The sequence below is a fragment of the Salvelinus sp. IW2-2015 genome, linkage group LG10 (genome assembly GCF_002910315.2).
Source record: "Salvelinus sp. IW2-2015 linkage group LG10, ASM291031v2, whole genome shotgun sequence".
Taxonomy (NCBI): Eukaryota; Metazoa; Chordata; class Actinopteri; order Salmoniformes; family Salmonidae; genus Salvelinus; species Salvelinus sp. IW2-2015.
In genome coordinates, this window is record NC_036850.1 from 6,631,243 (window position 1) to 6,655,514 (window position 24,272).

Below are 24,272 nucleotides of genomic sequence, written 5' to 3' on the forward strand. Positions count from 1 at the left end.
CTCCCTCTTCCTCCCTCCCTCATATTCTCCCCTTCATTAAACCCGTTAATGGCCTCTCCCTTGTAGGGGCAACAGAACATCATTACGGCTGGGATTATTACAGGCCAGACGTCGACGCTCACACATTTCTTACGCTCTAGTGAATATGATCTATAGACCACAAATGATCGTAATGTGCGTTGTGAATACAGTAGCCATAAACTGTGGAGTGGATGTGACTGTTGTCAGCAAACATGGTGCGAAAAATAATATTGTACATAGTAAACAGTAGCTGTTTTGAATGTTCTTCCAATTTACAGTAGTAGCCTCATCCATACGAATAATGGCACTGCCAGGGCCACTGTCCTGCTGGCACACCCAGTGTAATTCTGCAGATAACGGTATAATACCATTGTTCATAAACTTTTATGGTTGCTTGGAGCCCAATTCAAATGAAGAACAAAAACTTACTGTGTTTACTCTTCCAAATTGACACATTTCGTACTCCCAACAATTTAAGCGCCTGACAAAAACAACAATGCAGATGCCTACTTTCAGTAGAAGGGACAGCCATAAGTACAATAATWTTTTTTTTTAAGTACTATGTTCATATCCTGAATGCCTGAAGTTTTGGATGCTAAAGTTGCCGTGTTTCCACCTTATGGTACTGCACTTGTGTGCTTCTGACTGTGGCTTTGTTTTTGACACAAATTTCATTATGAATTTCTTTGCAGAGTCCCAGGAGAGTCCGTGACTGACAGATAACACCCAGTACTCTGATCTGTCAGTCTGGCTTCTCCATGCATCGCTAGAGGCAGCCTACTCACTCTTTCATTTTCATTCTCCGCATCACATTAAGTGCGATTGCAAAACATTTAGGCTGCCGACGTTCACTCAGTAATCTTCATATACAGTTTTTTTGCCTGTAGAGGAATATATTTTTTTAATTCATGGGTATAAACAGCCAATCACGTTGTGGCAAAGCCAAGTAACCATGTGTGCTTGACAGATAGGCGTAACACTGCGTTGCATCATGTCTCACTCTATTCATACTCCACTGATGTTACAGTACACAGCTGTCTAGTTTCAAAGATTTATTTGGCTGCACTTCCTCCGAGATGTTGCTTAATATATTTTTTAGGCTCGGTAAATAATCTTTGATTTCCTTTCAATGGGGGATTGGGATAAGTTGAACTCTGCACCAACAGCAGCTGCCCGACTAATATGATTACAGTATGTGGTATACTGTAGGGGCTAGATGCTAGAGCAGACTGGTAACGCTGTTTTAGGAGTGGATTTAGCCAGGCTAGTTGGACACTAAGACATTAGCCAGCCTTGTAATTACCTATATTTTTCCCCTGTCAGGTAACGTGGCCATCATTAGGGCTAGCGCTACGGCTAGCGCGGATATCACCGCGCCGTGCCAAATCACAGAGAAGAGGCCCACCTCGATCACGTCATGCCTGCCACTCCCACCTTCCCTCAAATAGTTTATACTGTCTGGTTACATTTATGGAGGCAGTTTCTCAACCGCCAAGCAGAGGACATGCATCTGTAAAAAGTGGAAATTGTTTGTTTTTCATGTGTGTGTTGTAGTTAGGTGCAAACAACATGTTGAGCGAGTAGAACATTGCGAATCAACATGTTTTTGCTTTAGTAATGAAGTGAATCCAACATTGAGGAAATGAATCTAACTGTTTCTACTGTATGTGTTACCAAGCTCTCCCTGTCTTTTCCTCCTCCTCCCCCAGGGGAATCTCAAGACCAGGGCAGTGGGGAGGACGCTGTTTCTCGGCTCCGCGGGCTGATCGCTGAGGGTGGTATGACGGCCGTGGTCCAGAGGGAGCAGAGCACCACCACGGGCAGCTTCGGTAACAGTGTCATCGTTAGCCACTGCATCCACCGCGGCTCCCAGACTGGGACAGAGGCTCCGGGTGGGGGCAGAGGCACCCAGGGCAGGGGTCAGGGTGGTGGTGATGGTTGGACGTCCCTCTCTCCGCCCCACCGTGGCACTCTGTCGTTCACAGAGCCCACCTCCCGTATTCTGACCCACCAGAGCATGCAGCTGGGTGAGAGCTCAGCCTTCCTGTTAGAGCCCTCTGGGGCCCATAGCAGGACAGTAGCACCTCTCCCCTCCCAGTACATCACAGTCTCTTCTCATCTCAGCCTTCAGGGGCCCATTGGGGTGGAGGGGGCCGATGGGACCCCTATGGACACAGACGATGCGTTTGAGGGTGTGGGACTTGTCGATGATCTAGATCTACACTCGCCCTCTGCTTCCTCCTCCTCTTCTTCAACCCTGTCGCCTGTTGTCTCCCCTCTCGACAACAACAGCTACAGTGCCAGTTACCATGGAGACCCCTACAGTCGATAGATGGTCATGTGCTTTCCATATCCATCTGATCTCTACCTAGAAGACTCTCCTTCCTCTAGCCTTATTACATTGACTACTGTTTTTCTGGAGGCTTCCAATCCCAACAATGAAATGAGGCACTTAAAACTTCATCCTACTCCTCCATTGCATGTGGTGTTTTCTATCCAATAGTAGACTGGATGAGACCTATCTTCAACCTAGGATTAGGCTTGGTCTCTTCCTTGGATGTGGTGTTCTTTTGCGTGCCCTGACTTCAGTTTGAGACTTGTGTCATTGCCCAATTGAGTGCAAGAATCCAAAGTTACAGTTTGACCATTCCATCGGAGGTGGACCTGAATGACTCTTTTACAATCAGGGTTCAGGTCGGTGGTTTTCAAATGCCATCTAGGATCAAATTGCAACTTTCTTCAAAACGTGTTAAGACTCTTGATCACTATTAGCAAGAAGCTGATATGCTGAGTAGAAGCACATATTATTAACCAATCACATTGGTACAATTTGATTGTGAACCTGGATGATTCTGTATCTGTTTTTTTTATGTCTATGAATGATATTTTATTGTGTGAGAGAGAGAGGATGTTCTATGTCACCCTTTGTAGTTACAAAACGTTTCATTCTTCCGTTATAGTCGTCATGGTTGATTAGTGGTTCGCAAAGATGTAGTTGACCCAAGATAACTTTAAATCTCTTGTACTACATCGGAGAGCAGCATTACATTACAGAGTAGAATTTAGGGTTGCCAATATTTAGGGGAGACCAATTCCACAATATGCTACTCCAAATATGGGCGATATTCAATATTATCGCTGTGCGCTGTTAATGACAAAATAATTCCAGACTCCTTTCTTTGCTATTTATGATATCATAACCTCCTTCTCATTTAGACCTCTTTTCAGCATATTGATACTGCCTAACTGATAAAACTGCACGGTTTTGATTTGTAAAGTTCAAATAAGAGTATCGTCTAGTGCGTCGCAACAGCTCGACCATATAGTTGATAACAAATATTGCCGATCCTCGAGTTTGTCATTCGTTAAGCCAAACCTAGTAGCGTTACAAGACGTTGCTACCAGAGAGTTGCCAGATAATACCGTTACTCTTTCCTCCCCAGTGTAATGCCTGTATCTGGTGTACAGTGTGCGGTCGGATGTGTGTGTGATAAAGATGAATCCGTCCGTACCCAGAAAAGAAAACAAACAGCATGACTTGTGTATTTCAAAGGTTGATTTAATAATAACAGGGTACAGTACACATGTACTACTGGCATGTAGATCATGAGCCCTAGATCCGCAGCCTCGTAACTTCCAAACTTGCTTTGAAACACCTAAATGCTGTGCCAAGTATTTGAAGTGAGGCATTTTGACAATAGTGCATCTCTTCTACGTTTTCAAACTGTCACCCCATGTCTTGTGATGGTCGTCTTTTATACAGTAGGATTCCTTCTCTAGGTCCACTGTGGTATGTTGAGCCCAGTCATCTAAGGCTAAATGGAATTTGAAAAGGAGATCCATCCAGAAGGCTCTCTTTAAAATGGCCAGTTTGCCTCCCACGAGCCGCCGCGGTGCCTTGAGGGTTGTGTTGTTGTGACAGAGAGGCAGTTGGAGGTGCACAGGGGTGATGATGCTGATAGCATTCCGAGTCGCCACAGGGGCAAAGCTCTCTAGGTTGAATGGACAAAGCACAAAGCGGTGCTTCAAACAGCTTTGTCAGTTCTTAGTCCTTTTTAAAACTGGTTTGGCAATTAGCAGTAATCTGCAACATATAATACATTTTATTTCATGTTTTTCCTATCAAGGTGGTCGGTTTTGACAGTGAAAGAAACTGTGTTGAATTAATGAATTTGGAAGTGCTTACTGCAGCTCCATGGTGAATGGGTTACTTTTTGGATATTTGGATGTGAAAAGTTACGCATTATGAGCAGGTTTTTGTCTCTCAGCCACTGTTGGTCCAGCCAACTTGCACTGCTTATATCTGTCTCTCTCTCTCAAAAGTATATTGTGATTGTATCTGTTGAGTTTATTTATGTTTTAGAAAGATAATGGTTATAGAAGAAGATATGCCAACTTTAAGTACTAACGTAAGGTTGATCATAATCTTTTTTCATATACATTTACCAAAGTTGCATTAGTCATGTGACCCTGCAGCAGCACTGTCTATCTCTGTTGTTCAGATCACTTCTAGGAGAGCAATGCACCATTTGTCGGTTCATATGCTGATCTGACTACAAACAACTTCAGGAAGATTGTCAAAAAGATAAATATATTTTGTTCATTGTTTATCCGATTGTGAAATTATCTTCCCAGTGTTTTCCTATACTGTATGACTGACCACTCACTTGTATTGTGCCGATCTTCATTTTAATTTGTCCTCAATTAAGGGGTTCCATTATGGCTTGTAATGACTCCTGTACGGTTATGGGAAATACTAAATTACCTCTCATAGCGTCAGACTCTGAGTGAAATTAGATTTGGACAAATATATGCTTGTTATTCAAGCATTAATTTGTTTCATGTTAGCGTATGATCCATGAGGGACAATACCATTCTGATTTTATACAAATATCATCTGTTTACAACTTCTAACCATCGACCCTTGGAAAGAGCAGGAAGACCGGAGTCTCATTTACAGTTCTTGGGTTGGATATCAGAGTGATCTCGGTAGGAGTAGAAAGGGGTGTAATGGGAAAGTGTTTGCGACAGACAAACCAAGAGACCCATCAGGCATCAGAATGGTTCAGGCTAACCCAGATCTGTCAGACTCTGCTCCTGAAAAGACCCCCCTCCCCTTTGGAAACTGGAGCAGACAGCTGACACAGTTTTCTTTTGTTCCCCCCCTTTTTATTTCTTTTTGAGCACACTCATCTCGTGTTTTTCATGTTTTTGGTTTTTGAACGTGTGGAATTGACCGTTTTCTTTCACCTGATCTCTATTGTATTTGAAGAGGATATGATTGACTGCATTCTAGTGTCCTGTTGGTCAGGAGGGTTAATGGAAAGGATGTGTTCTAATCAGAAGGCAGGAGCTTACATTGGCTTCATGGTGCGATGGAGAGAGAAATGGAAATGGGGCAGGAGAACTGAACAACTGATCCCTGTGGGCTCCAGTCCTGCTGGGCTTGAAGTGGGAGAAAAACAGTGAGCGAAACAGCAGCGTTGGATTTGGTCACCTTGATGCTCATACAGCATTGCGTTCGATGACCTCGTCTGTTTCAGCTTTCACCTATCTGTGCTCTTTTATTACTCGGTTCACCAACATACAATAATCAGCGTGTGTATCAATTCAAAATGCAATCAAGACCATAGTTAAATAGTGGAACTACAGTATATGCAGTAGAAATTTTCACAGCCCAGGACGTTTTGCGACTACCCGTGTTTTTATTTTCTGTGCAATGAAGGGCAATATGTACTCACATTACATACTCAACGTATTTAGTTATAACGCTTTACACTGTTCACAGATCATCACAAAATCAGTGTAGTCAAGACGTTACACTGTCATATTTTCCTACAGGTGATATTCACATGTTTGTGCAGCAGAATAAAAATGTCTGTGACCTTCTGGATATGATTGAAATTTGGATCAAATCTGTTTAGGATTTTTTTTTTGTCTGAAATGTGTTTATAAATTGAGGATAATGAGCTTCCTATACAAATACTTTCAGGGAAATTCTGAAGGTCATGAGTGTATTTGTTCTGTTGTCACTGACTCACCATAGTGTCTTTTTCTCACATTTATCCATATGTGATCTCCTGAGTGTACGTGAACTCAACAAGGAAGTGTCTTCAGTGTGCATGTTTTTTGTAGGAGATTAAGATTGGGAGGGTTTTCTATCTACTTTAAAGGGTCAAATGYAGTATATCACAGTAGTCAATGTGCAACTAAGTGCTGTTAAAACACCAAAGATCCTATAAAATATATGTTGATCATAAACAAATAGAAATGTAAAGCTAAGAAACAATACATTTTCTTTTTTTATTCTCGAGGGTGAAAGACGATATCATACATTTTCCTTCCATCTAGTAAGAAGTGGTCCCCTTACATGGTGAGCTGTTATGACCCGTTTGAAACTTTGTCATCGTCTCCCTCCTTGCTATTTTACAGTATGAGAATTTCAAGAGAATGTATCGTATAATGAATGCATTAATTGATAGCACAACGGCAATATATCCTGCCAGCTGTTTATAATCCCTGAACAGTTTGTGTTCAGTCAATTTGAACAAGGCAATGTCATTGGGGGTGGTCGTGTTCACAGTACAGAATACTGTGCACAGGATCTTCAAGACTGACCTCCTGCTCTTGAGAGCTTGGACGTAGTGCTAACGTTAGATAGAACTAATTCTTTCTGCAGATATTTTGCTTCCTCCGTTTATTTGTATCATCTTTGTGGAGCTTTGTGGGTTTATTCATGGCAAATGTCTCTGGTAAACAACCCACATCCCCTCCTACAGAAAGACTCACTTTTGGCCAGCAAGGCATTGAGCAAAAATAACGAGAGCAATCAAAATGAAAAAATATTAGGATTGTTTCCCGCTTGGGGGTTTTCATGTCTTCCAGAATCATTTGCTCCTTGAGAATTTGTTTTTATTATCATGAAACTGCATCCTTGTTTGTTTTTTACTTCACCCAAAAGGATAACTATTTCTATTCTGCTGAATTATTCATACTTTCTTGATAACTACTCAGGGGAAGATATAAAATCAACCGAATCGTTGGATTACTCACAGTCGCTGCTCTGCTGTATCAGATCTGACCAAAAGGTCCCACAATGATCTGACACATGGACACCCTGGGGGTTTGAAGAGGTCGAGCTTTATCTAGTGTTGGCCCACCTGAACAACTGAGGGTGTATGCGTTTACACTAGAGATGAAGATTCAGACCGGTGCAAAGAGGTAGCGGGAAAACAAACAAACAAAGCCGTGCCTCTATATCAACTGGTAGGATTACACAACGGTGTAAATGGATGGAAACTAGACCTGGGAAATTGATGAAAGCATTGCACTTAACTTTATAAATTACCATGGAGAGTGCTGTTGGAAGTGACTGAGGATAGGACCTGGCCCAGCCAGTTTGATTCCCCATACAATCCCTCCCTTTGCCACTGTGAATGTTGCTGAGGTGCAGGAGGCAGAGAACTTACATAACTACAGTATGCTCCTCTGTGAATGGATACTCCCTCATAAGCACCTACACAGACTAGCCTCTGATCCAGCGCAATCATCAGGATATTGAGTCAGATAGGTAGCGGAACTAATTGGATGCTGAAGCTCAAGTTACACCAGTCTTGTTGCAGTAGCCATCTTCCAGACCCAAAACTTTCTCCCGGGAGACCAACTCTGAGTTGCGGTCCATCTGCAATGGCTGCTCAATGTTCTTGACGAGGAGAGGCTTCAGTGAGGGAGTCGATGTGTTTAACTGTATGCCATGTGCTCTGGGGAAATACTGCCACAAAGTAAGAAGTTTTTAGAAGAGAGAAAGGCCTCCCACTTATTTCCTCGCTCTTTGTTTGCCCCCTTTCTGTTGCTCTCCCTCTTCAAGTTGTTCTTCTCCCTCCCTTGCCCTCTTCCTTTCCCCCCCCTGTTCCACAGATGCTCTCTTTCCTCCCTCTTATCACCCCACCCATGGTCTCTCCACTCCCATTACAATTTCTGCATGCCCCTCTGCCCCCATGCCATGTCTCCTGTGAATAAGAGGCTGGCACTTCAAAGCAATGCTTTTAATTAATCCAATTTGGTGAGGCAGTTCTAGGAGGGCACCTACCGTTCAGGAGAGAGGGTAGCAGGGTGGATGATGGGTGTCCTCAGAGGTGKTATGGAAAAAAGAAGCCATTACCCATACTCCACCACTCCATAAGTGGGGCCTGGGGACGTTCGGGTGAACTCTTCACTTGGTGTGTCTACAAAGACACCAGGTACTTGCACTACTTTAGTTATCGATGTGGGTCTTATCTTTAATGAGTTCAAGCGTATAATCATGCATCACCACAGGCTCAAGTAACGCATGCAACCTGCAAATGGGCAAATAACGAATTAGGCCAACATCCAAATTTCAATGGAAGACTATGGAGACAAAGTGCTTGACTGTCTTTTAGCCACAGATCTCCTCATAATGAATTAACTGTTGCAACAAAAATATCGGCCCCGTCCCAGCTCCTAAATGCTCCCCTTTTGGTTAAATTGGGGCACATTTTTTAATCATTAGGACTTTTAAATGGGTGTGGAGTTTGTCCTGGAAACAAACAAACACGCACACCAGCTGGCTTTGCTGCAGCTACGTTGTTCCTGGTAGAATAATTAACGCTGTTAAAGCTACCCCACTAAAGGTCTACCCTTACTACTACAGGGGAAGTTGAGCACCAGAACTAGTCAGGGATTGTTCCTGATTCATTTTCATTGTCCTCACACAACTAGGAGCAGAACAATATGATCGAGCAAAGCCATCTCATAATGATCCCCTGAATCATTATTATCTTTCCAATGCATGAACTATCACAGAACACTGAGGTTTTGGTGAGATTGATTGTTAATGGTCTATTGAGAGTAAGGGCCGTTATCTTTCTCTCTCTCTCTCATATGCATTCAAGTTTATCTTAATTTTTTAAAATCTGCTTTGTTAAATTAGTGTAAATCTTCCCTCTAGCTTCAAGTAGTGTGATTTTGATGTAATAGGTGTGCTTTATTGTTGTATGAATTACGGTACATAATAAAAGGACACAAAGCACAAATCATAATAATGTATTACATTTACTACATACAATTTTGTGCTGAAGAAATACAGGTTGTTGTGCAACAACTGGGGTAGTAGAGTATACTATGTACCAGTGGAGGCTGGTGACTTAAAATGTAAGAGGATGGGAGACCCACGGCATAGGAGCGGAACGCACGGAGACCACAAAGTGTGTTTCAAAATGTCATCAAAGACKAATTATTTTAACCTAAAGCATTTAATAAAGACATGTATAGTACAATATTATGGGGAATGGGAATGAGAGGGCTCCTTACAGTGTTGGGAAGGGATCACAGCCGTGATTGAATGAGGGTATCAGGCATGAGTTGAGGTGTTCAGAGGCTTGACCAGTGCAGTACAAGATTTGACTGGGAAGACCCAGAACAATAACACAACACACTACACTAGATAAGAATGAGTTAGTCCAAGCAAGGAGTAAAATCATTGATGTGTTGTAATGTGATTGTGTATGTGATTGACTCTACATACAGTAATGAGAGAAAATGAATAGGGGTTCTCACAGTGCTTGGAGGGGAAACATTCAATGTGCCAGTGGATGAGCGGGCACATGAGACGAGGCTTCAGTTCATGTCAGGAGAAAGTTGACAAAGGTAGTGGAGTGGTCATCACTGCTTAATCAGGGAACAGGAGGGGACTTAGCTGTAAATAGAAATAGCAGATACATTCCATTACAGCTGTGCCATCGTAGGTTTGGACGAGTTTCTCTAAGACGTTAAACTCCGACATCTCAAAATTCATGGAATCAAACACAGACTGCGCATCTCGCCCACTTGACACATCAAAGTAGCCCAAGAAACGTTCCTGAATAAAGCCCTGATCATCCACATACCTGATGATCACTGACAACTGCAAGCAGACTGGTGGCACCTTTGGTCCCAGAGCGGTGGGGCAATTTTTATCCCCTGGGGCCTGGAGTTTTTCATTATATTTTAACCTAACTAGGAAAACTCTGAACCCTACACCCTTTTGGGCTCCCGAGTGGCGCAGCAGTCTAAGGCACTGCATCTCAGTGCTAGAGGTCCGGGTTTGGCCAGGGTAGGCCGTCATTGTAAATAAGAATTTGTTCTTATCCGACTTGCCTAGTTAAATAAAGGTAAAATAAAAAAGGTATGACAGTGATTAATCAGTTGTAAAAAGGTTTTCTACGGGCTATGATGGGACCAGTTAAACCAATCGCATGGTTTTAAAAAAACTCCTGAAAAACACTCCTGGCCCGAGGATGAAAACACTGTCAGACTGCAGCTACCTTATATTTGTTAATATAAACTACACTGCTCAAAAAAATAAAGGGAACACTTAAACAACACAATGTAACTCCAAGTCAATCACACTTCTGTGAAATCAAACTGTCCACTTAGGAAGCAACACTGATTGACAATAAATTTCACATGCTGTTGTGCAAATGGAATAGACCAAAGGTGGAAATTATAGGCAATTAGCAAGACACCCCCAATAAAGGAATGGTTCTGCAGGTGGTGACCACAGACCACTTCTCAGTTCCTATGCTTCCTGGCTGATGTTTTGTCACTTTTGAATGCTGCCGGTGCTTTCACTCTAGTGGTAGCATGAGACGGAGTCTACAACCCACACAAGTGGCTCAGGTAGTGCAGTTCATCCAGGATGGCACATCAATGCGAGCTGTAGCAAAAAGGTTTGCTGTGTCTGTCAGCGTAGTGTCCAGAGCATGGGGGCGCTACCAGGAGACAGGCCAGTACATCAGGAGACGTGGAGGAGGCCATAGGAGGGCAACAACCCAGCAGCAGGACCGCTACCTCCGCCTTTGTGCAAGGAGGTGCACTGCCAGAGTCCTGCAAAATGACCTCCAGCAGGCCACAAATGTGCACGGTGTTGGGCTGTAAGCACAACCCCACCTGTGACGTCGTGGCCCTCATACCACCCTCATGGAGTCTGTTTCTGACCGTTTGAGCAGACACATGCACATTTGTGGCCTGCTGGAGGTCGTTTTGCAGGGCTCTGGCAGTGCACCTCCTTGCCAAAGGCGGAGGTAGCGGTCCTGCTGCTGGGTTGTTGCCTCCTACGGCCTCCTCCACGTCTCCTGATGTACTGGCCTGTCTCCTGGTAGCGCCTCCATGCTCTGGACACTACGCTGAAAGACACAGCAAACCTTTTTGCTACAGCTCGCATTGATGTGCCATCCTGGATGAACTGCACTACCTGAGCCACTTGTGTGGGTTGTAGACTCCGTCTCATGCTACCACTAGAGTGAAAGCACCGCCAGCATTCAAAAGTGACCAAAACATCAGCCAGGAAGCATAGGAACTGAGAAGTGGTCTGTGGTCACCACCTGCAGAATCACTCCTTTATTGGGGGTGTCTTGCTAATTGCCTATAATTTCCACCTTTTGTCTATTCCATTTGCACAACAGCATGTGAAATTTATTGTCAATCAAGTGTTGCTTCCTAAGTGGACAGTTTGATTTCACAGAAGTGTGATTGACTTGGAGTTACATTGTGTTGTTTAAGTGTTCCCTTTATTTTTTTTGAGCAGTGTATATTTAGACTAGATTAGGAGGGGGGTTTATTCTACCCAGACACATAGACAGCAACTGATAGACAATAGAACTCACAGGGCTGAGCTTGCTTTACGCATGTTTGCGTCATGCAGACCTATGCAACTGTAGGCCTTCTAAAACATTTAAACACATCAGTCATCACTACTATGTTTATTGATGAATTCCAGTTAATAATTTGATTTAAAAAAACGTATAGGCACTCTAGCCAGCCCAATTTTGAATATAAACAAACTTTGATCACATTCACATTTTCTACTGACACAAATGGACTATAAATACATAACGTTACCAATTAGTTTACCCTGACCGGCTGGCCAGGGTGCATAGGCTGTATGCAGCTGCTCTTATTAGTAGAATACAGTTGATCAGACTGAAAAATAGTCTTGTTTGTGAGATGTCAGATTTATAATGTTTAAGTGTAGCCTAGGGTGCTGCAACACTTATGTCAGGAGTTTTTACTTGTCTGTCCTGAGTGATTATGTGTTATCATCTTTGCTAAATAAATATCAGAGGAAAGTGTAAAGCCTGGAAAAGCGTGGGAAAATGCGCTAAGTCAACCTCTCTCTTTAATTTTACTTTTAATGGATGATGCGATCAAATCATTCGGAATTGTTTTCGACATCCCAGAAAATACTGTCGAAAGTTCGATATGCTCAGCTGGTAAAGGATCGTTACGTGCAATTACCTCTGCAAGCTCCTTGTAGTTAGTTGCCCTTGTTGGCGGAAACTTTCTCGTCGTGTCCTCTAAAAGCTCATTATTGCATGCCCCAAAACGCAGTGGTGTTGATAAGCCGCTTGAGAACATCCCTGTTTCGTCTTACTTTCTCGTTGTGTTGCGCAGTTTGAATACGCAGACCTTCATCATAATCGATGTAGCTTTTTCCATAAGCTTGTATCTGATTTGGGCATTTGCTCCCTGCTTTTGTTTTGCCGTTTAACTGAAGGATCGATGTTCTTCAGGTCACTGTACCCACCTTTCGACCAAGGCTCAGACTTTCCAAAAAGCAGGCAAAGCCAACAATACAGGCGGCTTGGTGAAAGGCTCCCTGTTAACCAGCTATACTTTTGATACCAGTTGGTATTGAATGCCCTCACCTTTTCATCCTTCGCCATGAAACTGATCTCAGGCAGAGGTCGACCCTCCCTTTTAATTCACACCTTTTCCGTCTGTCCCAGAGAATGAAAGAGGTTATTCAGCATTGGCCATTCTGGCAGAGAAAACTGCACACTCCCTGGTAGCTACTGAAGTTAGCAAGGCAAATTTAAATAACATGCACTAACTGGACACAAAAAAACTTCTGAAAACAATTTATAATATACCTTCTCCGTCTCCTGTAATTTGAAAAAACTAATTTGAATTGAATAATATCCGCAAAATGCTCAACTATCCAACAATGTCACCAAGCGTCTCAACACATAGAACCCCCATAATGCTCTGTAGCGCAATCCCAGTTCAACACACTAACTTCGTTCTCTGATCCTAATTCTATGATTGTATGGACAACATGTCAGTTCATTCAAGTTTTGTATTGAAGTCAATATAGCTATACTATGGTGCTACCCCAGACAGTGCTGTTGAAGTTACTGTAGACCTTCATTGCAAAACAGTGTATTTTAATCAATTATTTGGTGACATTTTGTATATGTTTCACCATTTTTGTTTTTATGAAATTTCACTGAGGGGAATGGTTATCCCCTTCCTCCTCGGAGGAGCCTCTACTGCTATGTACTGAAGTGAAGCATAGCAGGTGGGTAGGTCCCACAATGGCTGGGGAGTAGGGGACCTTCTCTCGTGAAAGGTGTATTTGATATAATATCATTGGGTGAAACACGAGAGAAAAGGAACATGACAGTGTTGTGGCACATCACTATGTTGCAAGGGACTGCGAAAGGAGGAACATGAATAAATACAATTATAGAGGTTGGAATTAAGAATATGCCCATGTAATATGTATTGAAATATGACAACCTATCCTTTGTCAGTAACTGAACATTAAAGAGATGTTATAGGATTCAGATTCCAGCCAACTCCAACATTTACACAAGGATATAACCATGGAAATTGATTGTATTGGGCAGATGTAGCGTATCTACCACACTGCCACTCACCCACATAGCCTATGACAGGACAGCTCTAGGGCAGGTTCACAGAGAGGAGCGGAGGAGGAGACGGAGGTAGAGAAAGCAAATGGACTGAGACATAGAGGGGTGAGTGGTAGTTGAAGAATGGATGGACAAAAGGCACTGTCCTCCAGGCTACATGAACTAGCTCATCTCACATAGTTTCCACCTTGGTCCATGTGGTATCTTTATGTGTTTGTTGACCTGTGTCGTGATGCAGGAAATCTCCCCATCCTAGATAACTGAGCCATGGTTCTCTCTTTTCTGGGTGATTGACCTCATAAAGCTTAACGCCATTTCCTTACAGACTTAACRCCGGGGTGTTAGTGTCCATCCATAACGCCCCATGCGGTCAACCTCCTTCAGTGTAATTCTGACTTAATTATGATTAATCAATACATAATTCATTATCTTTAACCTGCTGTCAAAGGCTCTTGCCTGACCAATCCACACCACGTTTGGATTTTCCGGAAAACCAGATTTTATCAGATGTTCTATTTTGTTGTCATAGGGTTTTGTAACATTACATTCCGGAGGCACAACATGTAGAAATTCCACTTGGGTTGATTAGCTTATGTTTTTTCACTATACATTTACAAAATATTTTTGCATTATCAGCCAGAAACCATAATGTATAAGCCATGTGCTTACATGGAGGAGAGAATAAATTACCTGTGTGTGCTTAAGGGAAGGAAGAGGGTTTAAAGCTGCGAGGCACAGAACACGGACCGTCTCGATCCAGTTAAGCTGGGCGGCTTTTTTTTCTCTCCAAATAACGATGCAATGCATCAGAGGCACAGTCTAATGAAAAGCAGTCTGCAAAGGACCTTGCAAAAACTCTTCCGCAGCTAGTATCTATCTGCCGCAGCTAGTATCTGTCTGCCGCAGCTAGTATCTGTCTGCCGCAACTAGATCTGTCTGCCGCAGCTAGTATCTGTCTGCCGCAGCTAGTATTTATTTCTCTTCACCAGCGTCGATGCATTCGGACATGACAGATTTACATATTGTATACGACACAGTCATGTCTAATGGATATTCATTGGGAATTAAACTCCTATTTTATCAGCACATGTTTAGAGCCAATCAAGTTCTACAAACCTGTGTTATGTAATGGTGCCATGGTGGTGATGAGCACCAGTGAAGAGTGGAAGGGCAATCGGCATGGTCAGCTATTAGGAGATGTATAAAGTATAGAAGGCTGTGCAAAGTCTCTCAGATAAAATATGTTTTGGGGGTTTTCCTCACTAATAAATGCAAGTACGATTTATTCAAGGAATGATTTATAGAATGAGAACATAAGCTTCTGTCCTGTAATATAATAAGASATCTGGGAATGTAATCTTTTGTTTCGTAACTTTGAAGGATAATAATTKAATGATGCAGTTGAGCCATTTTAGTGGCAAACTAAGACAGGGCATCAATGAAGCAATTGCGTCATGTCAATATATCCATGTTTTTCACAAAACAACATTGTGTCACTGAGTCAAACGTACAACKTTCGGTGTCAGATAACCTTATGCATCAAGTAGATCATTTCTCCCTTAAAGTGATCACCCACCATTGTTCAGGCAAGCCTAAATTACTGTAGTTCAGGAGTCAAATTTGGCTTAACAAATCACAAAATAAATTACATGGACTCACTCTGTGTGAAATAATAGGGGTTGACATGATTTTTAAATGACTAACCCTTCCTCACATTCATACAACATCTGTAAGGTCCCTCAGTCAAGTATTGCATTTCAAGCACAGATTCAACTATACTGAACAAAAATATCAACGCAACATGCAACAATTTCAACGATTTTAATGAGTTATATATAAGGAATATATAAGGAATTCAGTCAATTGAAATGATAAATTAGGCCCCTCTAAACTATGGATTTCACATGACTGGGGAGTGATGCCCAGCGAATCAGAATGAGTTTTTCCCCACAAAAGGGCTTTATTTATACTCCTCAGTTTCATCAGCTGTCCAGGTGGCTGGTCTCAGACGATCTCGCGGTAACTAAGCCYGATGTGGAAATCCTGGGCTGGCATGGTTACACGTGTAAAGTGTTGGTCCCATGTTTCATGAGCTGGAAAAAAAAGATCCTAGAAATGTTCCATACACACAAAAATATTATTTTGTGCACAAATTTGTTCACATCCCTGTTACTGAGCATTTCTCATTTGCAAAGATAATCCATGCAACTGACAGGTGTGGCATATCAAGAAGCTGATTAAACAGCATGATCATTACACAGGTGCACCTTGTGCTGGGGGAAATAAAAGACCACTCTAAAATGTGCAGTTTTGTCACACAACACAATACCAAGATGTCTTTAGTTTTGAAGGAGTGTGAAATTGGCATGCTGACTGCAGGAATGTCCACTAGAGCTGTTGCCAGAGAATTGAATGTTCATTACTCTATCATAAGCAGCCTCCAAGGTCGTTTTACCAGATTTGGCAGTATGTCCAATCGGCCTCACAACATCAGGTCACATACAAATCTGAAAATCTATTGCAAGACTTCAAAATTGCTGTGTAGCCATGACCCCCAATACCTTGACAGAGCTTGAAGAATTAAAAAAAGAATAATGGGCAAATATTGCACAATCCAGACAAGGCAAGCTCTTAGAGACTAACCCAAGAAGACTCATAGCTGTAATCAATGCCAAAGTTGTCTCTAACATGTATTGACACATGGGGTGAATACTTATTTAATCAAGGTATATTAGTGTTAGATTTTTTATTACCGTTAATCCCGCTTTGTAACATAACAAAATGCGAGGAAATCCAAGGGGACGAATACTTATGATACCCACAGTTACAAAGTCCCACATACAACAGGTAAAGGTCAACGCAACAAGAAGTCCTTGATAACGTCATTCCCATTTAAATTAAACTTTTGACACCATATACATAATTGCTGATAATTATAATAATTTGTTTGCACTTCATATACAGTCACACTAGGAAAAAGGTTCTACCCCTAGAACCATAAAGGGCTCTTCTGTCATATTTTTACCCGTTTTTCTAAAAGTGCAGGACACACGGGAGGGTGAGAAAGTGGTAAAAGGTAGAGATATAAGACCTAAAGGGCAGATATATAAAGTTATAGGGTATAAAGGGCACTGAAATACTGGTGGCCTTTTCTGCAACACCATCAAAATGTTCAGTAAATATCGTGCTTTATGAAGTTCGTTTAAGGCTTCATAGACCTTTCAGATAAGTATTCTTCACCTTTTCACACTGACCCCGGCTGAATTTCTTTGGGAAGGAAATGTCAAAGCACTCATGTCTTCATATCAAGGACTTTCACAGGTTTTTATTTATTTTATACCACCTTTCATTCAAACCCAATGGACACGAATAGAACTGGTTTGACGATAGTTTATCTCAGTATTTTAGTTATAGATAATACCCCCTCTTTTGGTACTGTTCTTTTACAGTACTTTACTACAACCATTGGCAAGAAAACAAATTCTTCTCAAATAAATGGCTCACACTTTGTCAGTGCAAGCTATTTTAAGGTTGTTGACGTAATGGTTCATTTTGTGCCTTCTTTCAAGCTACTGGTAAAATTTGCTCAGCTATTTCTGGGACAGGGAAAAAAAGATCCTGAACCGGCATCAACATTTCATTTTCAACATCAAGAATCGTTTGTTAGATAAAGCACATATGTTTACGGTATAATTTCTCTCGAAATCACTGAGTCAACTATCCAATCATTCAGAATACTGCTGTCTGTGGTATCTCTAAATTCTCTCCTGTCATCACAGTGCTTATCTCTCTGTACTGGTTCCTGGTTGCTTGCTGCTAGCATCAGACTCAAGGCCCTAGTGCTAAATCATGTGAAAGCTCTCTCTATCCTAGATATTTTTCTTTGTGCGAGAGGAAATTCTTGCACATGAAAACCCTGATGAAAGCCAAGGGCCGAAACACATTGGTTTTAGTTTTAATAACAAAGAAGCTCTTTTATCAACTTCCAATGTCTTCCAAGTGTTGCTGAATTTCCTCTGCACTTCAGTTTGCTCCTCAATTCCCTTGGCTGGACAGCGAGGTAGCAGCAGTTCCCTTTTATGAACACATATTTTGTCTTTTGAACGAACACTAGGCCTGAGTAATAAATGATGAAGAGGATGTACTATCTGTTGTGGAACAACCGGCACCCTTACAGCAGCAGCACATCTTAATTCACAGAGGAAACCTTTCAGTTTGAAACAACCTTCAGAACTACAGCAGCAAACCCACAATAAACACATATGAAAAAAATATGAACTCTCTGAAAAGACTAAATGCCACAATACGTGCAGGTATTACCATTGTGCGTCTTGCTCAATCACTACGACATCCAGTGTGCCCCACATGTAGTGAGAGGACAAACGGATGCAAAAATAGAGAATATCGATTATTTATCCAAATATTGATTGACAGCTAAAAATTCAAACAGGCCTTTTAAAGGTCACATCTATGGCATATTGCTTGTAGAGAGAAATCATGAGATACTGTGGCTTAGGAGGATAAGGTTAATTGTTGCGTAGCTTCTCTACAGTAACATGTTAGTCTATGATGTCAATACTGCTTTAGGTTTCTGAGTATCACCAGCATACAGTAGAACTACCTCCAATGCAATTTCCAATGGCTAATAATGTAGCCAGTGGTATGGGGTCTGTTTCTTTGTATCATAGATACTTGATTTGGTGGTTAGCATATTACAGTTCCCAGAAGATCTGTTCATAGATCAGATCTGCTCCCTTAAAGCTAGCCCTTCATCTCCCACCACCCATCACAAGTTGTTTTGACATAGAGTCTGTGTTTTCACATCTTCTCTTCTGTTTGTCAGATGTGTCACGGTTCAAATAGGCCAATTTGAGACAACGTCGACACAGAGGGATTATGGGAGCTAATGACCCAGTAATCCTTGTGGGAAGCCAACAAAAAAGCAGAGCAAATACAAACTGTGTCCTGCACTGATTGCTCTACCTCCCTGCTTCTGCGCAATTAGATCAACATAGCATCTCTCTCAGTTTCCTTTTTCGCTGACAGGCTTTTCCTGGAGAGTTGAGAAGGTAATCCTTTGTTTATAATGTGTTGAGTAAATACATCTTTAAAGTGTCTTTCAGAACTTCTTTGTTGTTGATTTTGGTAACAAGAAGTGAAAGTCTGAGAAATGTAGCACATCCCAAATGAGCTTCATCTCTACACCCTCGGACCGATTTTCGTCTGCATTGTCCTCTCAAATCAAATCAACTGTTATTTGTCACATACTTCGTAAATAACAGGTGTAGGCGAACAGTGAAATGCTTACTTAGGGGCCCTTCCCAATAATGCAGAGAGAATAAATTCACAATGAGTAATAATACTTGGGCTATATGCATGGGAAATTAATACAGAGTCGATGTGCAGGGGTATGAGGTAATTGAGGTAGATATGTACTGTACATATAGGTAGGGGTAAAGAAACTAGGCAACAGGATAGATAATAAGCAGAAGCAGTCAGCGCCCGTCAGGAAGTCCAGGATCCAGTTGCAGAGCTCAGGACACAGTACAAAAACATCTGGAAAAGGGGAGGGGTCTTTTTACTACATAATGTGATTTTAATCAGATGCATTGTGGGCTAATGAGCTACATCAAACAGTAATGGGGGTAATTTGCACACCTCATGGCCCATTGATTCAAGTCTCCCCTCTTAGCCTCACACAACCCATATAACCATACAACCATACTGTAATCATACTGTAAAGTTCTTTCTAGGTGAAAACCCAAGGAACCGTTAAAATACATGATTCACTCAACTCTAAAATGTAAACACATACAAAAAATAGGTCCTCTTTTTTTTTTGTTCTCAGACATTTGGGAGTGATTAGCTAGATTAATGTCAGTAGTAGCCCAATAGGATGGATTTCATGTTCGTTTCACTGTCCACGCATCATCTCCAGATGAAGTGGACTCTTTTGAGAGGACATATCTATGGAAGGACACTCACAAGGAGTAGTTCTTATGAAGAGCTTTTTCCGCTGCCATGCCCATCGGTCTCGTTGAAGAGTCTCATACCTGCAATCTGTTTCAGCAGGTTAAACACGTTCGTACAGCTTCAAATGGGTGTCAGTTTCAAATCAGACACACACTGTTTCATGGGTTAGAGTGGTTTAAATGAAACGTTCCCAAAAGCATCAATTCAGGAAAGATTGTTGACCGGAACTAGTATCAGTTTTATTAATGTTGTGTATACGATCATGATAATTTTTTAAATATATAAACACGGCATCTGCACTAAATAATAATTTATGTACAGTGCATTCGGAAGGTATTCAGACCCTTTGACTTTTTATACATTTTGTAACATTATAGCCTTATTCTAAAATTGATTGAATTGGTTTTTTTCTCATCAATCTACACACAATACTCCATAATGACAAAGCAAAACAGTTTTTTTTTAAATGTATAGAAAAAAAAACTGAAATATCACATTTTCATAGGTATTCAGACAATTTCCTCAGTACTTTGTTGAAGCACCTTTGGCAATTACAGCCTTGAGTCTTCTTGGGTATGACGCTACAAGCTCGGCACACCTGTATTTGGGGAGTTTCTCCCATTCTTCTCTGCAGATCCTCTCAAGCTCTGTCAGATTGGATGGGGAGTGTCACTGCACAGCTATTTTCAGGTCTCTCCAGAGATGTTCGATCGGGTTCAAGTCCGGGCTCTGGCTGGGCCACTCAAGGACATTCAGAGACTTGTCCCGAAGCCACTCCTGGGTTGTCTTGGATTAGAGTTGTTGACCTGTTGGAAGGTGAACCTTCGCTCCAGTCTGAGGTCCTGAGCGCTCTGGAGCAGGTTTTTATCAAGTATCTCTCTGTACTTTTCTCCATTAATCTTTCCCTCGATCCTGACTAGTCTCCCAGTCCCTGCCGCTAAAAAACATCTCCACAGCATGATGCTGCCACCACCATGTTTCACCGTAGAGATGGTGCCAGATTTCCTCCACAATCAATCTTGGTTTCATCCGACCGTAGAATGTTGTTTCTCATTGTCTGAGAGTCATTTAGGTGCCTTTTGGCAAACTCCAAGAAGCTGTCATGTGCCTTTTACTGAGGAGTGGCTTCCATCTGGCCTGATTAGTGGAGTGCTGCAGAGATGGTTGTCCTTCTGGAAAGTTCTCCCATCTCCACAGAGGAACTCCGGAGCTCTGTCAGTGTGGCCATCGGGTTGTTGGTCACTTCCCTGACCAATGGCCTTCTCCCCCGGTTGCTCAGTTTGGCCAGACGGCCAGCTCTAGGAAGACTCTTGATGGTTCCAAACTTCTTCCATTTAAGAACGATGGAGGCCACTGTGTTCTTGGAGACCTTCAATGCTGTAGAATTGTAGTACCCTTCCCCAGATCTGTGCCTCGACGACACAATCCTGTCTCGGAGCTCAGGACAATTCCTTCCACCTCATGGCTTGGTTTCTGCTCTGACATGCACTGTTGACTGTGGGACCTTATATAGACAGGTATGTGCCTTTCCAAATCATGTCCAATCAATTGAATTTACCACAGGTGGACTCCAATCAAGTTGTAGAAACCTCTCAAGGATGATTAATGGAAACAGGATGCACCTGCGCTCAATTACGAGTCTCATAGCAAAAGGTCTGAATACTTATGCAAATAAGGTATTTCTGTTTTTATTTTTTATACATTTGCAAAAAAATCGTAAAACTTTTCGCTTTGTCATTATGGAGTATTGTGTGTAGATTGACCAGGAAAAAATGTAATTGAAACAATTTTAGAATAAGGCTGAAACGTAACAAAATGTGGGAAAAGTCAAGGGGTCTGAGTACTTTCAGAATGCAGTGTATGTAACAGGGTGAAGATTGCCTTGTAACACATATCAGTGCAAAGTATCTGTGCATACACAGTGAGACTCCTTTCATCTGTCTTTTGGGATCATACACTCGACATGACTTATGATAATAACAGGGGAAAAAACTATTACCTTCGCACCCCACCAACATCAGAGGAAGGGGTTGGCCTGGTCGCCTCTGTTTATACAGTACTGGACGTGATCAAATCAAAAACCTCCAGAGCAAGTCAGAGATTAGGCTGCGTGGTTGTAGGAGGAGGCTATTATTTCAGCAGGGTATTTAGTTTGTGTCTGTCCCCATCCCTGAACCTGCTTCAATAACCACCCCACCCCCACTGTCATCACTGAGACTGCAGCCAGTACTGGCCATTTAACTCCGTATTGATCGTGTAGCGATTGTGGTAGATTTACTATCAATTCTGGGTGAAACCGCTTGCGGATTCAATGTACAGTGATGTCTCATGAGCCCACAACGGTCACTGCTAGGCCTGGGAAACACATTACAGAGTAAGTAGATAAGACATCATGGAATTGAGTTCTTACAAAATGACTTTGGACTCCTGTAAAGAAAGAATATTGGACGCAGTGAGCTCCCTCCTCATACTTCATGTAATTCTATTGCAACTTGTAATTTTTCCAGTAAGGATGACATTTTTGTATGCCCGTCTCCCCCCTGTAATCGGAAGCGATGTATTACACTACATCCTGTTACGTACTGATCAAGCCAAATGAAGGAAACATAAACACGCTATCATTGTGAGTAGTCCACTGGCGGTCCCTCACTCCTCATTACCTTAGCTGAGAGCCTTAGGCCAAGCTACCAAACCTCCCATCCCCTCCTCATGGATGAACAGAGGGCCGACTCCATGTGCAATTATATAACAGTTACGACAGCTTCACTTTGTGTCTGGAGCTCATGAGTTTTGAACTTGAACAGCACACAGCTCCGTGTGCAGCCTTCTCATTTGGATGTACAGTATGGGAGAAAGGCCTTCGTTTACCTAGAAGCCCTCAGGCTATAGCTCTGCCAGGAAAGACTCAAGTACAAGTGTTCCCCTGTGGGATTCATCCCACTGTAGAGCTCCACTGTTGAGACATTGATCCAATGTGATCAGCTCCATTGCTCATGAAAACCACAGGTAGTTAAAGGCTAGCCTCGAGGGAAAAGTGTGCAAACTTGCAGTGACAACGTTGCGCGTCCTTGGGTTTTCATTGATGAAGTTCCCACCAGCGTTTTTGTCAAGTGAAGATAATTCTATGACAAAAAATATGACACAGATATTTTGCATCAGTGATCATTACAGTGCTGTTACACCCATAATTAACCTTGACTCTAAACTTCAGTCATTTACAATGTGGTTTCAATTAAGAAAAATACCATACGCTGTGGCGGATTTATTCCTGAATGCCACTACATTGTTCTGTGAGTTCTGTGAAAAAAATTATGAGTTACCATGTGTATAGGAATCAATTAGCAAGACCTCCACTGGCACTGCTTGTCTCGTATGCTAGCTAAGCGCCAGGCCCCATCTGACTGTCTGTCCCAGGGGCAGGTGGGAGTCACGGAGAGCATGTGGAGGGAAGAGAGCTGGGTAAAGCACCCCTCAGAAGGTGCCAACAATGTTTTAATTTAGAGGTGGGAGGAAGCTGTTTCCCTGGCAGCATAAACACAGGGTTAGCTGACCCTGCCGTGAGCACTGTGGCCCTTTCCTCTGATGGGGGAGGGAGAGGTGTTGTGGGGTAGGTAGGAGGAAGAGGGGGCGAGAGAGTGTTCAGTTAAAGCCCCAGGAAAGCTGACATGCTGGCATATCTTTGATGGTGTGCTTTTTTTTTTTAAACCTCTTCCACACAGATACAATGATGCACTGCTGTCGAGCTCAATGACTTGTTATTTATTTATTGCAGCACATTCTGTCCCTTTGAAGGGACTCATAAAGTAGCTATGGGACCAATTTGTTGAGTATGATATTATTCCTTCCAGTTTGCTAATTCAGATCATATGATGGTTTAGCACATTTATGGACAGTACAAACTATGTAAACCAACATATTTCACATTCTGTGTCAGGACATTCCCTCTATTCATTAAACGGTCAACATTAATTTACAATGATATCACTTCAGAAGTTTCATTTCTAGAATAGTATGAACCCTGTTCAAGCAGCGGATACTCAGCCCAACAGTCCGTGACCAGGCTTCATTTGTCTCACTTTGACATTCTGTCAACACACTTGATGCAACCTTGACTCAAAGTTGATTGGTAAACATAGTTTGCCTCTGAGAGGAATGCTGGTGGTGTGTGTGTCTAAAAGTGGACAATACCACAGAGACCTGTTATTTTCCTTGGTTTTTAAGATCATGTGCTGTTGTAAGGGCTGTTGCTCTCCTCATCCTCGGACGAGGAGAGGAGAGAAGGATCATCAGACCAAAATGCAGCAGTCGGGAAGTAAGCCATCTTTATTTGACTAATGACGATGGCAACACGAAACAAAACACTTTCAAATATACAAAACAAGAAAACGACGTTGACGAAACCTGAACATAAACTTACATAACTAAACGTAAACTCACGGACAGGAAACAGACGACATCAAAATAAACGAACAGCCAAACAGTCCCGTATGGTACATACATTCAACGACACAGGAGACAATCACCCACAAACAAACAGTGAGAACACCCTACCTAAATATGACTCTT

At 42.2% G+C, this 24,272-nt stretch overlaps 1 protein-coding gene and 1 long non-coding RNA gene across 6 annotated transcripts in view; one reads left to right on the plus strand and one right to left on the minus strand.

The window, feature by feature from the left end:
• LOC111969216 (activating molecule in BECN1-regulated autophagy protein 1B) overlaps positions 1-5,919 on the plus strand; it is a 101,648-nt gene extending 95,729 nt beyond the window's left edge. For all 5 annotated transcript variants that reach the window (XM_023995213.1, XM_023995215.1, XM_023995216.1 and 2 more), the window contains one exon: positions 1,731-5,919. In XM_023995213.1, coding sequence (XP_023850981.1) covers positions 1,731-2,353 — 623 coding nt within the window. In that variant the 3' untranslated portion in view covers positions 2,354-5,919. The remainder of the gene's footprint in view (positions 1-1,730) is intronic.
• Positions 5,920-9,074: 3,155 nt separating this feature from the next.
• LOC139028305 (uncharacterized) lies at positions 9,075-13,048 on the minus strand. The gene is made up of 2 exons (XR_011480473.1): positions 12,316-13,048; positions 9,075-9,736 (listed from the first exon to the last, which is right to left on the minus strand). It is a non-coding gene; the product is annotated as an uncharacterized lncRNA (long non-coding RNA).
• Between the last annotated feature and the right edge of the window lie 11,224 nt (positions 13,049-24,272).